We start from the raw sequence: 25,429 nt of genomic DNA on the forward strand, positions 1-25,429 counted from the left end.
CTGTGCCTCTGCACACCTCTGTCTGTGCAGAGGGCATGAGGGCATGACATCTGAGCCACTTGCAAAGGTGCTCCACACAGTAATGCATGGGTCATTATGCATAAACAAGGCAAAGCTCACCCAAACCACAAGACTTGTTTTATCCTGAATAAGTTCTGGTCTGTTGCTTGTTTTTAAACTCAAAACTTGGCTCTGCCATTTGGAGATGTGAGTTTCCCAGTGTTTGCTCTGAACTAGGAACATTGCTGCCCTCTCTAATACCTCCCAGAGCATCCCTTCCAAGGGCCTCCTAAATTAGGAACCCATGAGCTTCCCAGGGCTTCTCTGCTAGACCAGAGCATGCACCAGCTCTGAGGAGTCATTCTCTACCACATGCCTCTCTTTTCAGATGGAGTCCCAGGCATCTTCTGTTTAATGCTGTTTCATAAACTCATACAAATACCCCCTTTGATGGGCAAAAAGTCAGTCTCTGAGACAGGATGTCCTTCGTTCTTCCTTGGGGACAAATGTGGGAAGTATGTCCTCCTGACACCTGTCAACAAGACTATCTGGGAAGGTAAAGGTCAACTCAGGGCTTCTCTTCTTCCCAGGACAGTGTCACAGTCTCACATTTCTACAGGCTGGTTTTACATATGCTCCAGGAACAGTGCCCTGATGCCTTACACTAATCCCCTGTGGGTCACACCACCCAGATCTCCAGCAGAACTACAGCAGAAACCCAGAGTGTGCATGTGTATGTGTAAAAGACTTCAATTAAATTAGAAACCTGTACTGTTAAGAACAAGAGAATTTTGCAGCAAGAAGGAAATACAACAGCCTTTCACAACTGGTAACAAAGTGGGGGAAAGTTTGGTTTTTTTACCTAGAGGGCATCTGCCACTGTTTTCCCTTAATCCAATTTAAAAGAGGAACAAAGAATTTATGATTTATGAGAAGGTGTAGGAAGGGAAAGCCAGAAGCAGATTACCCTCTGATGGAAAGAAACTGGAAGAGAGCTTGGAGGATTTAATCTCAAGTTCAGTCTCAAGAAGGCTGTATCAGTAAGGCAGTGTGTCCTCAGAGAAGGAAACCATCAGCCTCACCCAGCAAATTCTCATTGCCTGGAGCCCAACTGCCTAGTTTTAATTTTTAGAGGACTGCTCTAACCAAGAGACTAGAGCCTCATGATCAGTGCATGTTCTAGGGGAGGTGCTGAACAACAGTTCATTCTAGACTACCAAAATAATTTTGTTATGACCTCAGTCATAACTTGGAGTCATCACAGTCGACACGGATAAACCAAGGTCTGCAAATACAGCAATGCCTCCATGTCACAAGACCAAAATATAATTTAAGAAAATGAGGACCCATGACAGCAGTTACTGGTTGACAGCTTGGGGGAATAGCGAGATATTGCAGCTACTGCCTATACCTCTAACAATCTGATTTGCAATGGCTGGGGAGAGGCCTGTGAATCTGCATAGATTTACTGTGGCCCAGAGTAACAGGGAAGTACAAGCTCGATGTACCCAGACCTTCCTCTGGATAGATCACAGGCCAACAGCTCAGGGAGATCAGTTTTATTTCTGTCTTTGCCTCTGATCTGCTGGATAATCCAGAGGGAAGAGAAGGCACTTTCTATCCATTTTTTTCTCATCTACAAAATAGGGATAATGCCCCTCCATCTCCTTTGCAGTGCTATGAGATGTACTGACGAAACACCATGCTGTCATTAATCTCATTCCCCTCAAAATGCCACAACCATGACTGTGTAGGTAATCAAACTAAAAAATTAACTGGACAGTTTCCTCAAGCACTTAATGGCAAAAAGGAAGGACAATTAACTGTATCAAACTTCAGAACGATGTCCTTCAAACAGACAACTGCCATTTACCTTTCTCCACTATCACCTTCATGAGATCTGCCAGGGAAGCCAAGAGTCACCTCAGCAGGGCTGCAAGCAAGGGATTAGAGCCCACGTATCTCTGCATCCAAGCATGGGAGAGGAAAATGAAGAACGGATACAGACCTTCCCACCAAATAAGGATGGCACAATGTGCAGAATAGTGCCCGTGGTGCTTGCATGGGGTAGTTCTCAATCACTAGCCTTGGGGCACAGCACCAACCTGAACCTGAACCAGACAGGACTATATCTGGCACAGCTCATGTGCACATACATGTTCATCCCACAAACCCTGCTGCCAGAAGATGCCTGAAGACCCCCAGGAAGAAATACTTGTGGTTTTCCACTGCTCAGTGTCATGGCAGCACTTTGGTGGACCAGCCCCATCAAACTATGCACACACTCAAGAGACATTCCAAGGCTCACAGTGATGCAGCAGCCTGTAGACTTCTCTGGGGAGAAGCTTGAGGAGAGGCAACATGCAACCTGCATGCAACATCCTGCCCAAACCCTAAAGGCATTAAAAAAAAAAAAAAAAAATCTCACTGCCTATTGAGGCAGGCTTGATATGTTTATCTCCTGCAGTCTTTATACAGAGGACATGGCCCTTCTGTTACTGAGAGCTCTGCCTAACACACACAGCTAAAAGGCTGTAGGTTTCTACACATAATCAAAGCTCAGCCATGCTGACTTTGCAAAGAGGTTTTGCAGGCCACTTAGTAACCATTTAGAATGACAGTGCCCAGGTCCTCCTTGAGACACAGGCAGTACTCTTTGAACTACAGACTCAGGACAGACAGCTATACTTCTAGTAGCCTTCAGGTCCTGCAAGTAATTGAGCAACCATAAGAACAACAAGCAACAAAGCAGATCTCTTAGCCTAAACCTTAACTCAGTATAGTTGCTGCAAGTGACATGGCCACAGCAGAACTTGTCACTTTATCTTCTGGCTGGCATGTCAATTAGTTACTGGCAACTTGTGTATCTTAATATTCTAAAGCAAGATCAAGACAAATTTTCATATAAACTTAAACAGTCTTCAACAGAGGGAATAATTTAAACAGAGAAAATACAAACTGAGGGAGTTTCCGTTATTGTGCAAAAAGAAAATCCTTTAAAACTCATTTTACTTCTTACTGCTAGCTCTTAATGATTTTTTTATTGCTTGGACATGACAAAGCAGCTGGGTCAAACATTCTTCTACATTTTCATACCTCCAAGAATATAACATTTATTTCCATAAAAAATAATTTAAAAGAAAAGTGTTCAATCATCTTAAGAAAATCTCCATTTTGGGCTTGATTTCTTGGGAGTTTTCTTTTATTGAAAAAGAGAAGCAGGATTCTGCTCCAGCTGCTTAGGTAGTTTCTGACCCTCACTGGAGCATGAGTTTGGAAGTAACAATGTACTGAAAAAGAGGCAGCATAATCAAATATTTGAGACCTGGTTAATTCCCTTCTCAAGAAATGACAGCATTCAAGACTACATGGTTTGATTTATAGCTATCCAACACCCATACATCTCCATCCACACACACACACACACACTGCATGGGACTGTATTTCAGTAATGATGGCATTGTTTCAAGCCTCTGAAGCTGAGCCTGCTTTCTCTTGTGCTCCCACCCACAGTGAGTAAGGAAACTTTGACCATGTTAGTCTAGAAAGAATCACAGAGGCAATAAGCAAGAGCCGGTGGCAGGATCTATTTCCCTCTCATTCTGTAATGTTTGCATCAGCTCAACTTTTTTTAGTCCCACATATTTTAGGGAAAGCCTCTAAAAAACCAAGCTTGGGATAGTTTATTTTATCCTGTTATATTTAGGTGAAGACCCCTTCTCCATTTAGTTTCCAGGAAAAGTGCTTATCCTTGGCCCCAGGGACTTGCAGATGTCAATGGCTCTCCTATAGTTTAATCTTAAGGATGCTGTGCAATCCAGTGCCCCTCAGATTAATCTGGCTACACTTAAGGAGGCTGACCTACAAGCAATTTAACAGATCACCTATGACTACAGAATGCAGGCTGAATGTTTTTTTAATTTGTGTGTCAGAGTGAGCTGAGAATGTGAACTGAAGCTTTTACTTTCCTCTGGTTTACACTGATCGGTGCTTCCCTGCAGCTGCAGTTGTGCAGATCCTTAGCATGCACACACAGCCACAGGAAAGCACTGCACTCTTAGGTGTTTGCAAGATGCTCTCAATCCATTTGCTTTCTCCATTCTGACTCCAGGAGGAGAATGACAAGGCTAAAGCAATGAGGAAGGCAGGACTCCAGCTCTAGTTTGTGTAAAGCCATGAGCAGCTCCTTGTGGAGTGAGGTTTCCTAATGATAAGGCTGAAGCAAGGAGCACATAACTTCTCAGTGCTTTCTGACCTTCTGTTCTTGGCATTATTTACTGGCTGTCTTCATCAACTTGCTTTCCTCTCTGTCTACACTGGGCTTTGTGGACCCTCAGTCCCTGCTAAAGTGTGTAGGGGGATATGAGTACCTCATGGTGGGTTGCCCTCAGTGGCAAGGCATTTAAGAGGTAGGGCCTGAAATAGTCAGCCATGGCTCTTTGGGGATCCAGTGTCTTCATACAGCTTTGTACCAAGCAGTAACATGACCAGGCACTCCTACACTGCTCTCTAGATCAGCTGAACTGTCCCAAGCACCCTATACACTCATCTACACAAATGAAGGCTGAAAAAAAACTAGATAGTACTTGTTTGAATAGTAATACTATGTGTCTGAACTCCAAATTCAGACCTGAATTAGCTCAAGTTTGTTTGCAGCCTGAATTTTTTGCTCAAAATTATTTTTCTGCATTCAGATTTAGAAAGCTAAAAAGGAGGAAGAGATTAAACCCTTCCATTACTGCTTCCAGTTTTCAGCTGGCAAAGTACAGCAACTAACCTGTGTTTACTGAATTTAAAGGCCAAGGGTTGACTACTGGAAACTATCTTCAAATGTTTCCAGCCCAAAACTTCATTCTCTGGAGACCTGGAGATTAAAAACTAAACCCAGGATTGAATAAAGGCAGCCTGCTGGTTGACATGATCTCCCTTCTAGATAGGCTTATTAATTTGACTAAGTGCTATGTTGAGCCAGTCATACTAATTCTAGCTTCAAAAGAAATCCATCTCTGCTAGCCACATGGTCTCCATGGCCACCGTGGCTAGCCAGCTTTGTTCCCAGTATTCTTCTGATGCAGAACAGAAAGCAACATTAATGCATTAGCTATGGGCACAGTTTTAAGCACACCACAAAGGTCTCATCTGTGCTCTAGGGCATCTTCTCTGTGTCACAAACCACAGAACTAAGCAACCTGCACATACTAGGACTGCCTTGATTTTCAGTCTGTCCCACAAGGATGCACATGGTTCCACTGACCATGATTTGTTTTAACCCAAATGAAGCATCCGTGTGCATGCTTTGACTTTCTGTCACACTTTTCACACTTTTCCAAGACAAAAAGAAGTCTTCCATTGGCTGGAAGATGAAAGTAAGGGACTACAGTTTGGAGTAAGATGGTTCATAAGTTTTGTCTCTGGTATCCCAAATCTGCTGCCTATTATTGACAGGTCTTTTTCAAGGAAGAAATGTGTCTTTTCTTCAAGACTTGGCTAAAGCAAGGTAGTACCCATTATATTTTAGGTAATCTACCACAGGAGACTGTAACAACACAGCTGACATTCTTCTTTACTTTCTCTAGAAAAATTAGCTTGCTGCTCAAGGAGAATAATCTGCATGGCCCATCTCCCTGACAAGGCCAGATGAGGACAGCTGATCCTTTTCCATCGTTGATAATGGCTGAAAACCAGTCAACCAGGAGCTTCTCTTCTTTTAAGAGAGGAGAACACACATTCATAATGAAGCATCAGGACTGTGGATATTAGTTGGATGAAATGGTTCAGTGGGCTAAGGCACAAGGTGTTATTGAACTAGGGCATCCCTACTCCATAGCATTTAATCTAATAACATCCTTTTGGGTACTGTATTGGGAGGCTTGGTACAAAGAGTCCCTTTCTCTGATGCCAGCTGCAAGTCCACACAATTCTTCCTCTAATGGCTCAAGTGATTAAGTTTTAACAAGGGGAACCTAGACCCTTAACACCAGGAAGTTTTAGCACCAGGTTCACACCTCCCTCTCTCCCCCTATACAGAGGTAAGGGATTTTTTTCTCATTCCCCACTAAAGTTAACAGCAGGTACTTAAAGCAATTAGATGCTATCTGGTCTTTATTACTTCCTAGCTTTGTATCAGCTACTTTGTAGGCAGTAAAAGAGCTGAATTAACAGAACTGGTGCAGACCATTTTGCTTCCCTTCTTTGTTCTGTATGAAAACACTGGGTCATGGAGCCACCTGGACAGACTGTGAGCTGCAGAGCTTTAGACCATTAATGCCAATTGCCATGGTATTTTACAAGGAGGAAAACCACACACAGTAATATCATAGAGGTAGGGAGATTATAGAGAACGTGATGTGGGGAATATGGGTAGACATAGGGACATAGGATTCCAGAAGTCCATCAGAACAGTTTGCAACTGTGCCTATGATGTGAATTACCTGCAACACGGACCTGTGAATTGCACAGGCTGCCTAGGGAACACAGGTATGATGTGTTGTGCCTGTGAAAATAAAGCCCTGTGCCCCCTGAGCAGCTCCCGCTTGCCCAGGGAATAACTGTTGCAAACTTTTCATCTAGAGATAGCTATAAGTTCCTGTGCCCTCTATGTTTGCTGTTCAAAAAGAGGCTTTCCCGTATTTACCTAGCCAGGAAAAAGCTCACCCTTTTTCCTCTCTCTCTAACTTAATATTCCATTAACCCTTAGCTTTAGTTCAGGACCTATAGAGCAATAGATTTTCCTCCTACCTCCCTCCCCCCCACAGTATTTCTGAGCCTCACTTTGTCATTCCCAAGAGGGAAGGGACTTGAGCTCTTAAATCCTGCTGTCGGTTCTTGCCTGAAAGAGGGAAGTAGGGAAACTGAAGGAAAGCTGAAGAAAGGAGACTGCCCCTTGTCAGCATTCACCTGCAATGGAGGCAAAATGTGGGGTTAAACACCAACACTAGACCCAGGAAGAGAAACAAATGGGGTACTTACACAGTTTCATCATTCTTGAACTCCAACTCCCCGTAAGTATCTTCAAAGTCTTCTCCACCTCCTTTTGCTGTGCCTTCCACTGTCCGAAATGGCACTATGACTGTACCCCGAGCACCTGATGTCCTTAGGACTTTGACTTCCATCACACCAATACTCTCACTGACATGTATAACATCACATTCAAATGTGAAGATGCCAGCATGGTCGTCATCCAGTATAGTCACTGTGGCCACACAAGGAGAAGCCAATATGGCCTTTGGATATGGGGAATTACTGAGCTCTGGAGGTTCCTCATTCTCCACTACACGGAGATTACTGAGCCGCACAAAGAAGTGCTCATCTTCCTCAAAGATGTCATCATCAATAATTCCCACTGAGAACTCCTTCTGGGTCTCCCCTGATTTCAAGACAACAGTCCCCTCTGTGAACTCATAGTCAGCACCAGCATTGGCAGAGCCATCCTCTGTCTTATAGTCGACATAGATGGTCTTGGACACATCCCCTCCTTTTCGTACCACTGTCAGGAGAATGGCACCACAGTTCTCAAGACACTGGTAGGAGCACGGGTCAAAATAAATTTTGGAGATGAATTCCTCAGGTTCATCTGGCCGCACCTCATGCAAGCTGGTGCTCTTCTTCGCTTGCTCAGCTGCATGCTTCTTCAGAATATTGCCAGCTCCTGTCATCATCCTGGTAGCCTGAATGCGATAAAAGGCTCTGCTCTTTTGCTGATGGGACAAGGCGTAGTAGTTAGCCATTTCTACCAACTGGTCCAAGTCCTTTTCTGGGTGCTTTTGCTTCAGGTCCTTAAGGATCCGGATCATCTCTTTGCGAGATTCATCCACCTCCTTTCCCTCCATAGTCACTAAGTTTCCATCTAGAAAGTGGGAGTTCATTATCTTGCCATCCATCTCAATTCCTTTAGGGTGATCACCTTCTGATTCTATAATAATGCCCCTGTGCTTGTCAGTACGGTACTTTTTGTGCATATACTTATAGAAAAGCAGACGTCTATCTGCTATCCAAGCCAGAAGGACACAAAGAGGAAAGAAGAACAGTGTGAGCAGACCTTCCCAGACCTGAACCACACCGGGAGAGAAGACAGCAAGGATCATGTACAACCAGATGTAAGCAAAGATGCTCCACGCAGCTGTGACAAAGAAAACCCTCAGGTGTTTTATCTTTCTGGTTTCCCCGTCAGGGATCACATAGACACAGATGGCAATGATGATAAACATATTGAAAGCAGCACTGCCAACAATTGTAGATGGCCCCAGGTCTCCAGCTATGAATCCATGGCCACACACTTCTATAAGAGACAGGAGGATCTCAGGAGCAGAAGAACCCAGAGCCATGAGGGTCAAGTTGGAAACAGTTTCATTCCATATTCGAATGGTGGTTGTTGTGGTCTCTCCATTGGGTTTCTTAATCGTGATTTCTTTCTCTTGTGATGTAATGACCTCTATAGATGCCATGAAACGATCTGCAATGATGGAGACTCCAAGGAACATGTAGATCAGTGCTACAAAGTATACGATAACACGGGCAATTTTGTCCCCAAGGGATGGGTTTTCTGGGTACCATATTGGCAGGATAACACCTTCCTTGCAGTCAAAAGATCCTGAACACGAGTTGTTTTGTACTGAACTGGTTGAGTCTCCCGTCAGGCCAGCATCCACCTGCAAACCATGCAAAAACAGCACAAAAGTAACCAGCCCAAAATGGAGGAAGGCCGAGATGACAGGCTGCAAGCTTAACCACGCCATACACAAGATGCAACTTCCACTGTGTAGATCCAAAAGGGCCGAGAACCTGAAACAAACAAAACAGAGAGGGGGAAGGGAAGCATGAGAGAAAAGGAAGAAGCACCATTTACCCAAACGCATTTCAGTATCTCACCACTGAAGAACACTGGTAGAGATGGAGGAGTTGTCTCTCTGTCACTTTGAAGAAGGCATTTACCAGGGTGTCTAACAAACTGTGGCATTTACATGCCTAGCAGATGAAGATCAATTGCTAGAAAAGTAACTCAGAGAGCTCTCTCTACATAATAGCCTACTCTTGACCTACCACATGTGCAATATGAGTGTGGGATGCTCAGTTACCATTCACCTAATGACACCATGATGTTCACCAGCACATAACACTTCAACTCAGCACCAGAAATGAACCTAAGGCTCCCTCATCTCACCACTCAGCGGATAAGTCAAGGAATCACTAACATGAGAAGCACCACTTAAGAACAGCAGGCAATTTCCAATTGAAGTCCATTTGTTTAATGTGATTCAGTTACAGATTATGGGGTATCTTGGTGGCCAAACCACCCACAGAGCCAGACACTCCTGTTAAGGCTGCAAATTATCCAGAAGGGTCCCAGGGTTCCTCTAAGCTTCTGAGGCATAGGGCCTCCAACTTAAGAAGTAACAATGTCAGCCCAGAAACAGAACAGAAGACTCATGCCAAAGGCCATTTTTTCCCAGCCCTTCCACTGTGATCTGGAGGATCACATTTTAAACCAATGATACTGCTTAAATGGTCACAGAAACCTACAAAACCACCACAGCTAGAAAAAGCTGTGCTCATGAAACCAGACGATACAGCAAAATGGATGTACCCACCAACATTGCCTCCGCATCCCAAAGAAACTGATTTATTTTCAAACACCCCCAAAAATGAAAGCAATTTGTAACTTAAAATACAAAGCAAGAACAAAAAGGAGCTGGTTGATGTATCACATCGATTTGGTGTATCACTGCCCAGTAATGCCTCCTATTACTTATGGACTTACACTGCTGTAGGGTTTGCACCATTTAAATTGGGAATCTGAATTGATCACATTGTCATGGACCACACCATTCTCCTGCCTTTATATCAGGCCTCTGGAAGAATTTGGTCTCAGGCTCAGCTGACAAATCATGTTCATGAGTCCAGACACAGCCAAGTATCTCACAGGAAACATCAAACTTAATAGCAGCATTATCTACAGCATTTGGAAGGTTCAAGAGCCTTAACTCCCACTAACTTTTAGTGGGGTTTGTACGGCCAAATGAGTAGGCCTAGGATTCATTCTCCCTACTGCAACTCTCCAAACCTTGGGCAGTCAGATAAATGAAGTCACTTGGGCTCCCATCATAATCAGAGGAGAGAGACAGTTGCTTCCAAGGGATGCTTCCCACCCTTTTCTTACCCAGAAGATGTATTTAAGACACACATTTTCAGAAAGGATTTTGTCCCTTCCCATCTCTCTCCATGGTCTATAGAGGGTGCTCATCCAGCCAATCTAGAGCAGATGCCTAATCTTCAGATGGTGGCTGTTTGAAGAGATTAACTGGCCTGAACACCTGAGGAGGTCCCTCCCCTCTCCCTTGCACTGTATTTATTCCAGGCAACATTTTAATGTTATCAGCATTAACAAACACATCTCAAATGGCTATTTTATCATTGCACTGTGTAGCTTGCATCATTCCAAAGGCAGGTGCTATCTTCCTTATATCAACAAAAATGTTTTCAAGTTTCAGATAAAAATCTGTAAAGACAAGCAAAACAGGAAAGAAAACATGAACAAGGACTGCAAATGAACAAAACTGCTCCTGACAAAGCATGACAGAGGGGAGAGAATTGATTATGCAGCATCAGGATCACAAACCCGTATCTGACATCCTAGATATGAAAAACCAATGCACTTCTTCATGCTACCCACACTAACTCAGAAGAGACAGATTCCCCCACATTAGTTGACTTCTCTCTCCAATGCTTATTTATCTGTGTGTATTCCTCAGCCCTCATGCCTGACTGGGTGCCTGGGGATCAGTGGGACCCCAGAACTCTGTGGGCTGTTAGCCAGCCACAGCCCTGAATTCACATTACAGAATCACAGAATTACTGAGGCTGGAAAAGACCTCTGAGATCATCAAGTCCAGCCTATGACCTCACACCACCACATCAGCATGACCATGGCACTGAGTGCCATATCCAGCCTTCCTTTAAACACCTTCCAGGATGGTGACTCCACAACTTCCCCAGGCAGTCCATTCCAATGCCTGATCACCCTCTCCATAAGGAATTGTTTTCTGATGTCCACCCTAAACCTCTCCTGGTGCAGCTTCAGGCCATGCCCTCTCATCCTGTCACTCGTTGCCTGGGAGAAGATCCCAAACCCCACCTGACTACAACCTCCCTTCAGGTAGTAAACTACCTTCAGGTAGTGATAAGGTCCCCACTGAGTCTCCTCCATGATAAACAAACCCACCTCCCTTGGCTTCTTCTTAGAAGACTTTCCCCCGGTCCCTTCACCAGCCTCCTCTGGACCTGCTCCAGAACCTCAATGTCCTTCTTGTAGTAAGGGGTCCAGAACTGCACTCAGTACCCAAGGTGAGACCTCACCAGTGCTGAGTATGGGGGGAGAATTACATCCCTTGTCCTGCTGGCCACACTATTCCTGATACAAACCAGGATGCAATTGGCTTTCTGGGCCACCTGGGCACACCCAATGAAACATCCCATTGGTTGTGTAGCTCAGGGTCACAGAGCACACTGAGCTACCCAGCACATACAGCTTGGGTTGAATTTGACACTGTCATTGTGTCTTCCTTCCCACTCTGCCACGGTACTTCATGCAATTTCTGGCTGCAGAAGGTTGGAAAATTCCTAAGGGCCAGTGAAGATGTGCAGGGTAACTGTGAACAGCAAGCCCGGGATCTCTGGGCTGCAAGATAGATGTGTGCACATGCTCAGATAAGATGACACAATCCAGGTGCCTCTGACTCAAGGTGCATGTAGAGACCAACTGCACAAGCACAGCAGCTCCAAAAACACACCAGGGCACATTAGATCATCCTTTTCTGTACTGTAATTTCTGGCAGGCATCCACCAACCTCCTGACACTTCCAGCTCCCACATCCTGCTTAACTGTGCAGCAGCCAGTAGGTGCTTTGTCTTAAAAGATCAGCCACATAGGAATGGCTGAGAGAAAGAGAGGAGTAATTTCAAATACATCTATGTGTCTAAAGCACCTAAATTTGGTTTAAAAAATAACTTAAGTCTAAGTACCACTTAAATTCAGAACCTTGACTAGGAGTAGTAAAATGACTAAACTGCTCTCTGAAATAAATCACTGCTGCCACCAACCTCCTTCTCTGTGGGACAACCATCTTCTGTAATTAACACTACGTGTATACCTCCTCTAATGCCATGATGGCTTCTATTGCTAACCATTCCTCAACACACTGTAGGACTTTGCCAGTTCTTCTTAATTTTTTTATTTGATTTTAAGCAGAGGGTAATTTTACTATTACTCCTCAAACCAAGTGTATATTATTTCAAAAGCAACTTCTACCAGGGTATCCTGTTTACATGTTCAGACCTTTAAAGTAAGGCTATGGGTTGTAGCTTAAAAATCCAGAATTTGAGAATACATTTCTTCACTGCTTTTCACTACCTTAACAAACATTTTGATGTTAAATGGAGATCACAATCATTTTTTTAACACAATAATGACCTGATCCTGCAAATCGTTGGCACAGATAAAACTTCCCAGTTTGATCAACAAGAACTTTGCCCACAGACACACTGTCCAGTAAGTTCTTAATAAGTGCTCATTAATATAAGAAGCATTCGCCCATCCAATCCAAAAAACACAGTGAAACATTCTTACTGCCATCTCCCCCTTGGGAGTTCATGCGAAAGTGCTTTATAACATAGAATAGAACTATTAAATTTTAAAACTGCCGTTAATAAAGCATTGAGGTAACAGTTTCAATGCTCAGATGACAGAGGATGGAAGAGTTAAAGCTCACGCTTGCCCTAGGTCAAAAAGGTTGCTTAAACAAGGTGCAAGCTTTCTTTTAGATACCTCTACTAAACTCACTCCAGAAATCACTGGCAGGGATCTACGTACCTGTGAACTGTCCAGAGCAAAGTAGCCATGACCCATATCCCTCTTCTGAGCAGCAGCATTGATCTCAGCAGGGCTAACTGTGACAAGAACCACCCTTCAGTACAAGTCCTGCTCTGAGAACAGAGCCTCCAGGCAGGCAGTCTTGCAGCACAGTCCTGAGTCACTGCTTGTCACCCAGGAGATGTCACAGTGTTAGTCCTCTGATGTCAATGTGACAAAACACATCCACACCTGGTGCAGAGAAGGTTACATTACAGCAAGGTTACTGCCCTGGCCCTGCAGGATGCAAACATCTGGAAGCTGCAGCAATGGTGGAAAGTTAGGTGATAGGTGATTTTTGGCTTTATCCAATGAGGATCTTCATTTACACTACCTCTTTGCTACCAGACATAATTTTCTTCAACAGGTCTCTGCCCCACCATTGCTATCACACTGAATACATGCAAGTAAGGGCAGTGGTACTGAATGAAGTGTCCCCTACCAGGTAGGATAAGTTCAAAGCATACAATCAGTGCAAAAGAGAGACAAAAAGCTGAAAGCATCCATGCAGAAGAATGAACTAGTGTTGAACAGCAAGGTTCTGGAAAGGTACATAACAGTTATTTTAGCAGAGGGAACTCCTTATTCTACAACAGTAGACAAGAGCCACATGATCCATAAATCAAACCCATAAATAAAAAGATCTGTTCTTGAAATAATTCTGGACACAGTCCAGAAAGTGGCACAGACCACATTGTCACAATTAAGCCTGTTGACTTAGCCAACTATCAAGCTCCTTACATCTTTTATAATAGCTGAGTTTCAGAAGAATGATGGTTGATCTGCTGTGGCCCTTCAGTGAGGTAGAAAGCTGGGAAGGCTATAGCAATCCCCTGTAATTTAGCTTTTTGGACACATCTGCTTACATGACTCTCAAGGCAAGGTTATTTTCAAAAGGAAGCATTCCCTGCAAGAAATCAAATCAGGAGGCAGCATAACACAGTGATGGCTACTAACATTTAATATCCACAAACCCAAGATCACTGATCAGTAATTACAACATCAAAATGAAACTTCTAAGTCCCTACTGATTTCTTATTTAGGCAAAATCCTCTTAAACTAGCAAAAAACCTTTGGATTTGACTTGCAAAATCAGATAAGGTTTTCTGGGACCTCCTTCTCCTCTTCCTCTCCCTCCTACACTCCAAATAAATCAGACACACAAGTACATCTATGGCCATACATCTTCTCCCCCTGACTCTTGACCATTCAGGAAAGGCTGCTGATTAGATCTGAGCACGGGATGAGCCCTGCTCAGGCGTGGGTGCTGCAAAAGAGCCAGACAGAGGCATCTCAAGATCAAGGGTTCTGTCTACCTGACAAAGCATCTGTCCCAGAACAGAGCAGATGCAGTGCTGCTATTAGTGTCATCTCATGGCCCCACTGAAGCTGCAGGAGACAGAAATAAGGTTCAACTTAATAATGGGGCCTCACATTCCTCAGCTTCAAAGCACATAAAAGCTTTTTAATTGAGCACACAGGGGTTTTTGATAACCATCACCAAAAATCAAAATTACAGCCTTTCTGCCAAAGAACAAAAATAACTGAGTTTTCACAGTAGAGGTATCATACCTGATTCCCACTCCTCCCTTCCCCAAAATAAAGGCATAATAAAATATTTAATACAAAACAAAGCATATATTTCAATCCATTAAAAAACTACTGAGTCCTTTGCTCATCCCTACAAAGCAGCACCCAGAGTGCAAGCTAAGGATTACCTATAAGCCAAACACTAGAGCAGTGTAAATAGATGCATTTTATCAGACAAATGAAAACTTTGAAACACAGACCAGGCTGATACAAGCACAACCAAGGACATCAAGCTGACATTACACAGGCTATTGCACACCAATAGGTAGTTTAGTTCCCTACTCCTGCACCAGCTAGATTTTACAAGGGAAAAGACACTGGAACTCATGCTTAGGCCATGAGTTTGGCTCTATGGAAAAGTTATGGCAGGGTGCTTGTTGCTTTGCACTTTCCAGTAAACATGTCAAAGCCTAGAATTAGCTGCCCAGAATAACTCCCTCAGTATGTGCCAAGAGCAGCCTCTTTTTTTCCTCTCAAGATCATGCAAAAAGCTACCAAAAAACCCACAAAACAAAACCCAAAAAAAACAACCCAAACACCAAACTGCTCTGGTAGCAAGTCTAGTAATATTTACACGCTAGAGTCTCTATTAATTTGAGCAGTTCCTACCATTCTAGCATGGTAAAAGGGTGTTAAGTGACAAAATGACTCAAGCCTACTGTTTCTTGAAATGCTGCAGTGATGAGATGTTACATTTGGTGATCCCAGGGGCTGACACAAATGGAGCACAAGCCTGTGTACAACTAGGAGCAACCTCATCTCAACTCACACCACATAACTTTTTTTTTTTTCTGTATTTTAGTATCTGTGACACTCCTGGAGAAGTAGTGCTATAAAGATGCCCATACTTAATTGTCCCTTTCCAATACTGCACCAGCAGCACTTGACTGCCTGGGCAGGGGACTGCCTTTCTCTCACCCCAGCTAAAATATATCTCTACAGAACAGATGGGTATATATGGATATAGAAACTGAAGTTCACACTCTGTGCACAGATCAGTCCAGAAGGAGGCAGACGTTGAAGGAAACCCTTCAGCAGGCAGGCACAGCCATGCTCTCAGAGCTGTGGGACAGCCTCCATGGAAGCTGTGGTGCACTTGTTCTTCCATTCCCAAGCACGTCTGCATGGTTGAGCTCCCTCAGGCTAAGGGACAGCAAGTGATACCCTTTTCATTTTTTTTATCCCCCCAGAAATGTAGCCTTTTTTACAATGGAAAAACAAAACCTGGTATTTAGGCTGATACATAAATTAGTGGTGGTCATTCTCCTGCTGAAAAAACAGTATTATCTGCTCTGATATAGTTGAGGAGGGTTTTTTTTCTTTTCATATATATTATACTGTTGTTTTTCAGGACATATTAGTGGCTAGTTCACATAGGACATAGCAGGGACCTCTGGAGGTTATCTAGTCCTCAACCCCTCTTCAACCAGGGCCATCTAGAGCCAGTTGCCTAGGACCACATTAATTGTCTTCTGAATATTTGGAGGATATCCAGGGAGAAAGGATGGAGTCTCCACAATCTCTCTGGGCAACCAGTGCCAATGCTCAGCCACCCCCACAGTAAAAAAAAGTAAAAACTGTCACCCTGTGTACAAACCACACTGGGAGCTCATTATAGCACCGTGCTGGCAAGGATTTATGGCAAAAAGTCAGTCATGACTTTTTGGAAGTCTGTGCACACTTAGAGGCAGATCTTCAAACATGTCTTTTTGTTGCATTTAGAGGTATTTTTAAACACAATTAAGTGCTTGAATACCTGTGCACATCTGAAAACACCATTCAGTCTCGATGGCCCCAAATTGAGAGGGCAAGTACTTCCAAGTGCCTACTTCACACCCTTGATTTTATGCCTATGATGTGAAAGGCCCAGTGAGAAGTCTGAATGTCCTTTCTTTGAGGTTTAGGAGGCTGAGGGAAACAATGAAATTGAGTTACTAGGTCACCTACTTGGTGGCCCCCCTGCCTGTTCCATGAGACAGGAGAAAACCTAAAGCAGCCACCCAACAGCTTGTGGGGTTGCAACAGGCATCAAACACCTCTGCTGCAGCCTTCAAGGTTTTCAGCACTGTCTTGCTGGTTTATAAAGAGCATCAGAGACCATCTGGGGAGGGGGGAAGGCAAAAAAAAATTATTCCAACACTGTGAGCAAAACTTCTTGTCAGTAAAAGACATTTTATGTCCTGCCTGTGGCAGCACACAGGGTGCATTATTTACTGCTCCTGCTTCACAGACTTACTGTACTGCTGGTTCAGGTGCCACCATCAGAGTGCAACTTATCACCTAGTGGCTCACAACATCCTAAAGAAAAGATGACAGTGGCAACTCGTGACATTTCTTTAGCACTCTGGTGACAGATCTGCAACAGCTACAATTAGAGACCTTAGGATTTGTTGTCAACGTTGCATTTGTGATTCAGAGCCTGTAGTTATTTGTACATAGAAGCAGGCTAAGGGGTAAATAAGAGGGGAAAGGTATTGTAGTCATAATGCACTCTCTAGATCCAGAATTAGTTAAGAAAAATACAAGTTTCCTGACAGAACACTCATTTGAGGCAAACAAAACAAACCATGCAATGTGACAAGCACTCAGGCAAGGAGGGCTTCCCTGGCTGGCTCCTGGGCAGCTACCAGCCAAGCCACACTGGGTGCTAATCACAGCAGATAGGCAACACACTGCCCCCATCCTCTGGAAGTGGACCCACTTCTTTCTTCTCCTCCTAGGAGAAAAAATATTTTGTTTGCCTGAATATTGAAGAAAAAAAAAATTTTACTAAAAATGCCACATGGCATAAACAGAACTTAGAAGCTCTCCACAACTCTATTCAGATGGTCCTCTTTCCAGGCCCAGTGAGAAAGAAAATACTTAACAAGTGAATAGAAGCAGAAACAACAAAAACAGGGCAGTGAGAGACTGGGCAGAAAACAGGGAGGGGAGAGGAGGAGGAACAGGCTACACTTCAGAAATCATCTTTACCAATGCAGTAGGGAAATGAGCAGTTGTCATTTGTCTCATTGGACTGAAGACTTCCAAGCTCCTCTGTGCAAACGGGCAAAGAAACAGTGTAGTTAGAAAAAGCTCTTGCTTAGTACAGTTAGCACAGCTGCCACTAACCTCAGAATTCAGCCAGAGACAGAACAGGTGTCTGATCCATACCTCAAGGACTGCAGCTCCATTGTTCTCTTTGTGAACATTATTTCTTAACATTTGGTCCAACCCAGTTTTAAATTAACCAAACGATGGCATTTCCACAACTTCCCATAGAGACTATGCCATGATGTAATTTATCTCAGAGGTTTTTGCTGTCTTTCTTATATTTAGAATTAAATTAAGAAAATTTATGCTGCTGGTTCTCATTATCCTGTCCTTGGAGCACTCTCAACCATTCTCCTTTCCTGTCTTAGATTTACATGCTTCAGATACTTGTAAATAGCTGTTCTCCTCCACAGTTATTCTTTGGCCAAAGCACACAAATTTATTTTAATCTTTATAAATTAGCCCAGGCTGCCCTCCAATAATTTATCTTGCTTGCTTCTTGGTTCTCCATCTTTAAGGCAGCTAGAAGCAGCAGGATGTCTGGCAGCATCATACCTCACTGCCCATCCCTGTCAAAACTAGCTGCAGATCTGCTCTTCTTGGAGCAGGCAAGCCAAGCCTGGGCAGTGAAGTCTCACCCCTCAGCTCTGCCATGCAACATATTTTCATCAGGTATTGGAGTGCTGTGAAGATGAAATCTAGATGGATATATCAGCTTGCTGTGTTGCTCCCTGTTTGCTGTCTCCCCAGCACAGCGAGGTTTTTATGAGGAGTGCCCCGCTGACTGGTACACATAGAGGGAAAGCAAAGATTTCCAGAGTTTCAACCAAAAAGTCAGGGGCTCCTGCTGGGAGGAGGGAAATACACTGTAATGTGCTCACTGCTTCTGAAGATCTGAGCACAGCAGGAGGCATGAAAAATGCACCCAGCTATGGGCTAGCCTCAAAATCCCTCCACCTTCAGTTGGAAGGTGACAAAACCTTATGTAAATTCACCCATTTGAATACAGTTGTCAAATAAGATTTCACCCTCACCCCTTACAGACACATTTCCCCATGTATACCTTATTTAGGTAGCTTAATTCTGACAATTTAGGTAGCTTAATTCTTCCATTTTTTCCATCTGCTAATTCTGCAACTGCTTTAAAAAAAAACAAAAAACCTTCACATCTACCATGATTAATTCATTCTTTATATGTCCAGGCTGCTTATTGCTCTTTGTTCATTTATGCACTAGCTGTTTACAGATTCTCTCTTAATATTAGCTCTGTTATTTGCTAGAGACTCAAGTCACACTTACCATATGGTAATTGCAGAGATGTCATGGACAACAAACAGTGGAAGCTGAACTGCTACAGCAATTACAGTAAGTGGCAGCAGTCTCCAGGCTATCTGCTTCAACACCTTCATTTCTTCTTCCCCCACCCTCTGGCAGCTTTCCTTGTGGGCAATATAAAGCCATGAGCCACTCTGATCTCTATAGCATAGAAAGGCAGAGATTTGCTCTTCACTAGGGCATTACCACATAGGATTGTTCACCCTTTTCCTTTCAGTCTGTGTTTCAACTGCAAGTCTGCCCTCCCTGGCTGCTTGCCCCACTCTGTTCTGTCAAGGGCAGGTGATCTGAAATATCATCTGGAGTCAGTCACCCTCAATACCATATATACTCTCTCAGTGTTACTACAGCACTAACTTCCTCCTCTGCCCCATCCATGGGGTCTGAATTAATCTCAGATATTTCACTGGGGGAGTTGCAAAGGGCCAGATTTCACAGGGTAGTTAGAAGTTTAATGGAGCAGCTCTTTAATCCACTTGGGTACCTTGACCCCATTTAAGTCACACATTTTCCACTGAACACCTAAACACTATTTAAAATCTCTGAGGAAAGCCAAAGAGGTGACCATAAGAGGCTACTGCTGTCTTCTCCAAAGAAAGATAAGGACATTTATTTCTTGGTTCCTGCTAAAAGTACTGGGCAGGTCCCACATCCAGAAGACATAGGGCTAAGCTGGGTAAATACATGACTTGACCCTTCAAGAAGATTAAAAAAAATCAAGATTACCTACATGTGTATGCCAGCCTGGGAACAGTGCATACAACAAAGCCCCTTGTCTGAAAATAATGAGTCTCCTCTCTTGCCATTTCTAACATGCCTGCAATGGTACTCTCCCACTTACCATCAGTCAGCAAGCCTTAATTTAGGTATCAGTGGCGAACATTTGAAAACTGGACAGAGGGCATGATGTGTCAGAAAAAATTCCTAGCAAAGTACATAATAATTATGTTGTTGTTTATCTCCAAAGTAGAAGAAACAAGAACAACATTGCATTTGGAGCATTTCTTACATCAGCTTCCTTCCCTTGACCCTCCCCTCTAAAAGCCACCTTTTACACAAAGTCATCATAAAAAATGATGGCTATCTTTCCAGCCCAGTCAAGTTGCAAACCATCAGCTGAAGGCTGGCAAGAGAGAAGAGAGCGAAGGTCCTTAGTACCAGATTTTCTCTGGCATAAATCAGCATAGGTCCAAGAAACCCAAGTCAGCAGAAACATACTATTTTACTGGAAGAGCTGCCTGAGGAGATTTGGTAATATTTCATGTAACATAAATTCCAAAAGGAGAGATTCATCTATTTCCTTTTTGCAACTCACATCACACACATCAACTGGGGGCCACCTTCCTGCTTCTTCCATACTGAGTCTATTTCCTGTCCATCCCACCCTGGTTCCTTCCTCTTCCATGCTGGCTCTGGATTTGCTACAACTAGTCCTGCCAACAGGAGAAGCTGAGTCATGGGAGATGACCATGTCAGCCAAGTGCACTGAAAAGAGAAGGAGAAAACCTTTTCCTCCACAGCCCCAGACCACAGGAAACAAGGTCTGGAGGGTCTCTTCTGTACCTTGTGCCCAGATCAGCCTCCTGAAGTGCCTCATCCTGGAAGCACAATGACAGGAGTCACTGGATTAACGTAGGTGCTTGGTTAACATGCTTATCCCGTTCAGCCACTCGGTGTACAATCTATGTAAGCCACCAAGGCAAAGAGAGAAGACAGCCTCTATCTTGCCACTGGGAGGCACAACCTCTGTTACAGATGCTAGCAGACCCACATCTCCATCAGTTTTACTTAGGAGCTAAGACTCCTCTTCAGGCACTGCAGAAATTCTCTTTCCTTCCCTTTCTGCAATGAGAAGATTAAAACAGATGTGCTCTACTTGCTTTGAACTCCAAGTCTCTCCTAAGACAAGGCTAAGGTAAGAAAATTACAGGGTCCCTCTTTTGCTGGGAGTTCTGTTGTAGGGCTGACTCAAGCAACGGCCTTAAGAAGGAATGACCAGCCTCTTTTCACAGCATTCCCCCCATACCCTGCCCCAGCCCCCGTTCCTTTCAGCCCAGAAATCTCTCCTGCCAAGCCCCAAACCCAGCCCCACCTGCCACAACGGATGACAGTAACTCCTGTTATCTGGACAACCTGTCACAAGTAGGATGTCCTCCAGAAAGGACATTGAGCCACTAGAGTGTGTCCAAAGAAGGGCAACAAAGATGATGAAAAGTTTGGAGCATAGGTCTTATGAAGACCTGTGGTTGTTTAGCCTGGAGAGAAGGTGGCTGAGGGGTGACCTTATCGCTCTCTACAGCTACCTGAAAGGAGGTTGAAAAAAGTTGGGATCTGTCTGTTCAATGAAGTTAAAAGTGACAGGACAAGAGGTAATGGCCTCAAGTTGTGCCAGGGGAGATTTAGACTGGATGTTAGGAAGAATTTCTTCACTGAAAGTATGATCAGGCATTGGAACAGGCTGTCCAGGGCAGTGATGGAGACACCGTCCCTGGAGGTGTGTAAGTCATGTAGACATAGTACTTAGGGATAAGTTAGTGAAGGTCTTGTCAGTGTTAAGCTAATGGTTGGACTTGATGACCTTGAAGATCTTTTCCAGCCAGGGAATTCTGTGATTCTATGAAATGATAGAAATACCCACTTCACCCACAACAGGAGCAACCATGTCCAAACACCAGCAGGTGAGGAGCAGTGGGATGGAGGTGTTCCCCTGGGCAGAGCCATCATTACTATTTTGTTTAGGTCTGTGAAACAAATGGGGGGAAAAACAAGTAAAAAAGGTCTTTGACAAAAGGATGGTCACTTTTAAAGACACACAAAGCCTTGAAATTTATCCCTTTTGCGGTAGGAGCTCAATGAGTAGACATACGAATAAAAGTGGGTTTCAATGAATGCAAGCCCTGTATCCCAAGAAGCCACCACTCTGCACTAATCCTTCCTCTGCTTACTCTCCTTGCCCTCTGCTCTCCCTGCAAACAAGTCTCTTCCCCTGGCTCTTCCTCCCACAGCACTTCCTGCAGTCCTTTCCTTACCTGCCTGTCAGTCATACAAGAGGCATGCTAGATGTGCATGGAAACACCCAAACTATCCACAAGTTCACCAGTCAGGATCCAGCCCTCTTCTTCCTCCAGAGCATATTTCTACCACTTAGCTTTCTGGCTTTTGTGAAACTTGGTAATGTGTTTGTAAAGTGAAAGCTGAAAAGGCCCCTCCAGACTGAGGATCTGCTTCTTGACTGGGTCAGCCTCATGCTTTCGGGTAGGAGACAAGCCCATATGGACCTGCAAAACAGGCAGAAAGCCACACACAGGGGATAAATGGGGGTTGAACATGTGACAGATGCTGTGAGAAGACCAGGAAAAACCAGAAGGCATGGAGCTGTGGGAAGCTCAGAGTTGGGGCAGTTACTGGAGAATCATGAAGAAATCTATATATTTAAGAAGGAAACAAGGCAACAGGCAAGCCAGGACATTTTTGGGAGTGAGGTAGGTGCACCAAGTGCAGCTGAGCATCTTCTCACCTTCAGTCTGCTGGTACAATTCCCCAGAGGGGAGGCACCTCCACTGTGCTCTGAAAGTGAAGCTGAGCCTTCTGCCTGGCACACGAGCACAGTGCAGCTGAGGGGTAAAACTGCCCACCTACTTCCAAGCAAACCCCAACACTGCCAGGAGAGACAGACTTTATTTTTAGCTGGGACACCAGCAGGGTCACTGCTGGTGCTGCATTTCTTCACAGAAGCCAGGGTTTCATGAAGTGTGCTGTGTGCGCTGGGTCACTGCAGGGGAAACTGCTGTCAGGTCAGCTCTGGGGAGATGGATTATTTAAGTTAGAGAAAAGGAAACATTTACTAGAAGAAGTGAACCTGAAACTACTCTGGAAGGTTGAAACATAAGGAAAAGAATGATACTTAAAAGAGCGAAAGCAAGTAGTAATTTATGTGAGGGGCAACATCCAGAGCACCCATCTCCACGATGCTCTGGCAGGAGAATTCCCCATCACATCTAACTCCAGTAGCATCCCCTCTGCTTGCCTCCTAAAACCCAAGCTTTAAAAGGCTCATTCTTGCCTGGAGGCTATCAAACTAAAAGCAGCAGCATATCATTACTCCTCACAGGGATCCTTTGCAAAAGCAAAGCACAGACAGAGACCCATTCTGCCTTGCACTTAGAAGACCACACCACTGAGACATCCACCTCCCCCTGGTCTGCAGGTCCCCCCAAGGGGGTCCTCAATTAGCCTCGAGGCAGGCAGCTCGCCCAGGGCTCAGCTACTGGCTAAACAAGTGCAGGGCAGCAGCACAAACTTAGGCTGCTGCTGCCTCATGAGGACAAGGAGTCAGGTCCTTCCCTTCTAGTGGGTTTCATGGGAGCAAACCTAATAAAACAGTTGGCACTGCTCCCACTTACACTGCCAGGGAATGCAGTCTGGAGGCTTCAACATGGAGAGGTTATTGTTGATGAAGTGCTGAGTGCTAGGGTGAAGCTATCAAAGGACTTGAAGGAATTGAGAGCAGAAGAGTTCTCCTTTTATTCTCTTCCTGAGGAACCTCAGTTCATTTGGCATGTTGCATCTCAGAAATAGCTTGAAACTAGACTCTTGAGTTGTTTGTTTTGTTTTGTTTTTTAATTTATTTTTTTGCCTTTTTAAAATTTTTTTAACCAAGATCAGCCCCTGTGCATGTTCTTGGAAAATTTTATATTAATTTTTTTTTCCTGCCGATTCTTGTGCCTCTTAATAGCCTGAGAAGTGCTTTGCAGACCCCATCACTCTAGGTTATTTGCATCTAATTTGCATTCAAGACTATCCACCTCATCAAGAGAAGACTTCAAGGCTAAACCTCCTCCAATCCAAGCCTAACTGCTGCAGGCAATCCAGGAAGCAGCTTAACGGGTGGCATCATGGCCATGAATAAGGACCAGGAACAATGTGCTGGAAAAGCAAGCCAAACCCACCACCTGACCACACATGCCACTGCACCAGTGCCTTGCTAGGTGTGGAAAAGAGCAGGAACAAGCAGGCAGAGTGGGAAGGCTGTAAAGACCAAAGTAAAAATGACAAGCGTGTCTGGGCCATAAGCTGTATGGGCCTTGCTGCAGGTTTGTCTCTTGCAACAGTGAATTCTGCAACACCTCCTGGGCCATTTAACAGCCTTGTCCTGTTCCACAAAGGCAATCACATCTTCATTTCCATCTGTCCCGACCAACATACGTGTTCAAGGTTCTCTGAGTAAGCCCAACTGAAAGCATAGAAGAGGATAAAAGTGCTTATTAAGGTGAACATTAAGCTCAACATCAAGATATTTCTTCCCATTAAGAAAGGGCCACCTCAAGGTGGTGGAGCCAAGGCATCTGGGCCTTAATGCCCCAAAACAAATGTTTCTGAAAACAAACAGTATGGAAGGCAACAGGAGGGTTTCTTCACACACAGTAAGTACTACTTCAAGTCCCCATCCATCACCAGCCAGGGTGGGCCAGCAGTGCACAGGGGAGGCAATAGAACCTCAGCAGTCAGATCTAAATGTTCTCCCACAGATACATTCCTGCATCACAACATTTTAATTTTTTTTTTTTTAATAAAACCTTATTCTGCTGTTTGCTTTGAGACAGCTTCCAAGCCCAAGCCTCAGAGAAGGTGACCAAGAAGATAGTGGCAGTGAAGCCTCATATGTCTACAGTTTCTAAAATTCTTTGACATCAATCTTTACAACCTTCCTGGTTGCAAAACATGGCCAACAGCATAGGATATTTAGTATTTCTGATTGCTCTTGACCTCGCTGTCCCTGCTGCTGTCCTGAGTTACGAGGCTTAGATAAAAAGACATCAGAGTAGAGGAAGGCAGAGCTAGTCCAGTTTTGCAGCCTTGAAATAATCTGCTAGTGAATGGAAAGAGAAGTTTCTCCCTTAATCTGAAAAGCTCCCTGTTTTATTATGACAGAAAATCCTCATTGGAGAGTTTGGTTGGAAAACAAGATATAGTAAAAGAAATACTAAGAGCTTAAGCCTCCCTCTCTCCCATGATGTCAGCTGCCAGAGACTTCAAATGACAGCTCAGCTGTGTGATCAATGGTTCCAGCATGCAGATTTAAAGAGAGAATTACCAGAAAATTGAGAGTTGAAGGAGCATGGGGGCATGATTATCACTTGTTTATAAACGTGTCTTATGGGTTGCCACAGGTACAATGGCACCTAGACTGGAAAAATGGGGTGGTACCTTCAGAGTGGCCTGACATATCCCTGCTACCTGATGCCTTGCTATTCCTGCAAAACCCTGTGACAGAAATGCCCAGAGGAGAGGCTGGGAGGCCATCACACTGAACTCTGAGCACACACCTCCATGATGACCCTCAACCAGAGCGTGCAGTACAAAACATTAAGACAGGGAGTGTGAAGGAAAGAAGGCAGGGAGGGAGGAAGGCAGGAAGGCAGGCAACTGCTGTTTGTACTATGCTAGTGCCCAGACAGCCCAGTAGCCCACGCAAGCTGCACTCGAGATGGTTTCCAGATTTCATTCTGGAGGTAGACAGGGACAGCAATCTTGTCTTTAGCCTCAAACCCCTCATCCCCATGTCAC

The 25,429-nt window shown here is 44.2% G+C and overlaps 1 protein-coding gene across 8 annotated transcripts in view; it reads right to left on the reverse strand.

Moving 5' to 3' along the window:
- The window catches only part of SLC8A3 (solute carrier family 8 member A3), a 114,181-nt gene that overhangs the window by 84,867 nt on the left and 3,885 nt on the right, over window positions 1-25,429 (reverse strand). For 4 of the 8 annotated variants that reach the window (XM_071744504.1, XM_071744507.1, XM_071744505.1 and 1 more), the window contains exon 2: window positions 6,970-8,781. The exons of 2 other annotated variants lie outside the window; for them this stretch is intronic. In XM_071744504.1, coding sequence (XP_071600605.1) covers window positions 6,970-8,735 — 1,766 coding nt within the window. In that variant the 5' untranslated portion in view covers window positions 8,736-8,781. Of the gene's footprint in view, window positions 1-6,969; window positions 8,782-25,429 lie in introns of those variants that run through there. 2 more of the 8 variants (XM_071744508.1, XM_071744512.1) reach the window with 2 other exon arrangements.

Source organism: Heliangelus exortis, chromosome 5 (assembly GCF_036169615.1).
Source record: "Heliangelus exortis chromosome 5, bHelExo1.hap1, whole genome shotgun sequence".
Lineage (NCBI taxonomy): Eukaryota > Metazoa > Chordata > Aves > Apodiformes > Trochilidae > Heliangelus > Heliangelus exortis.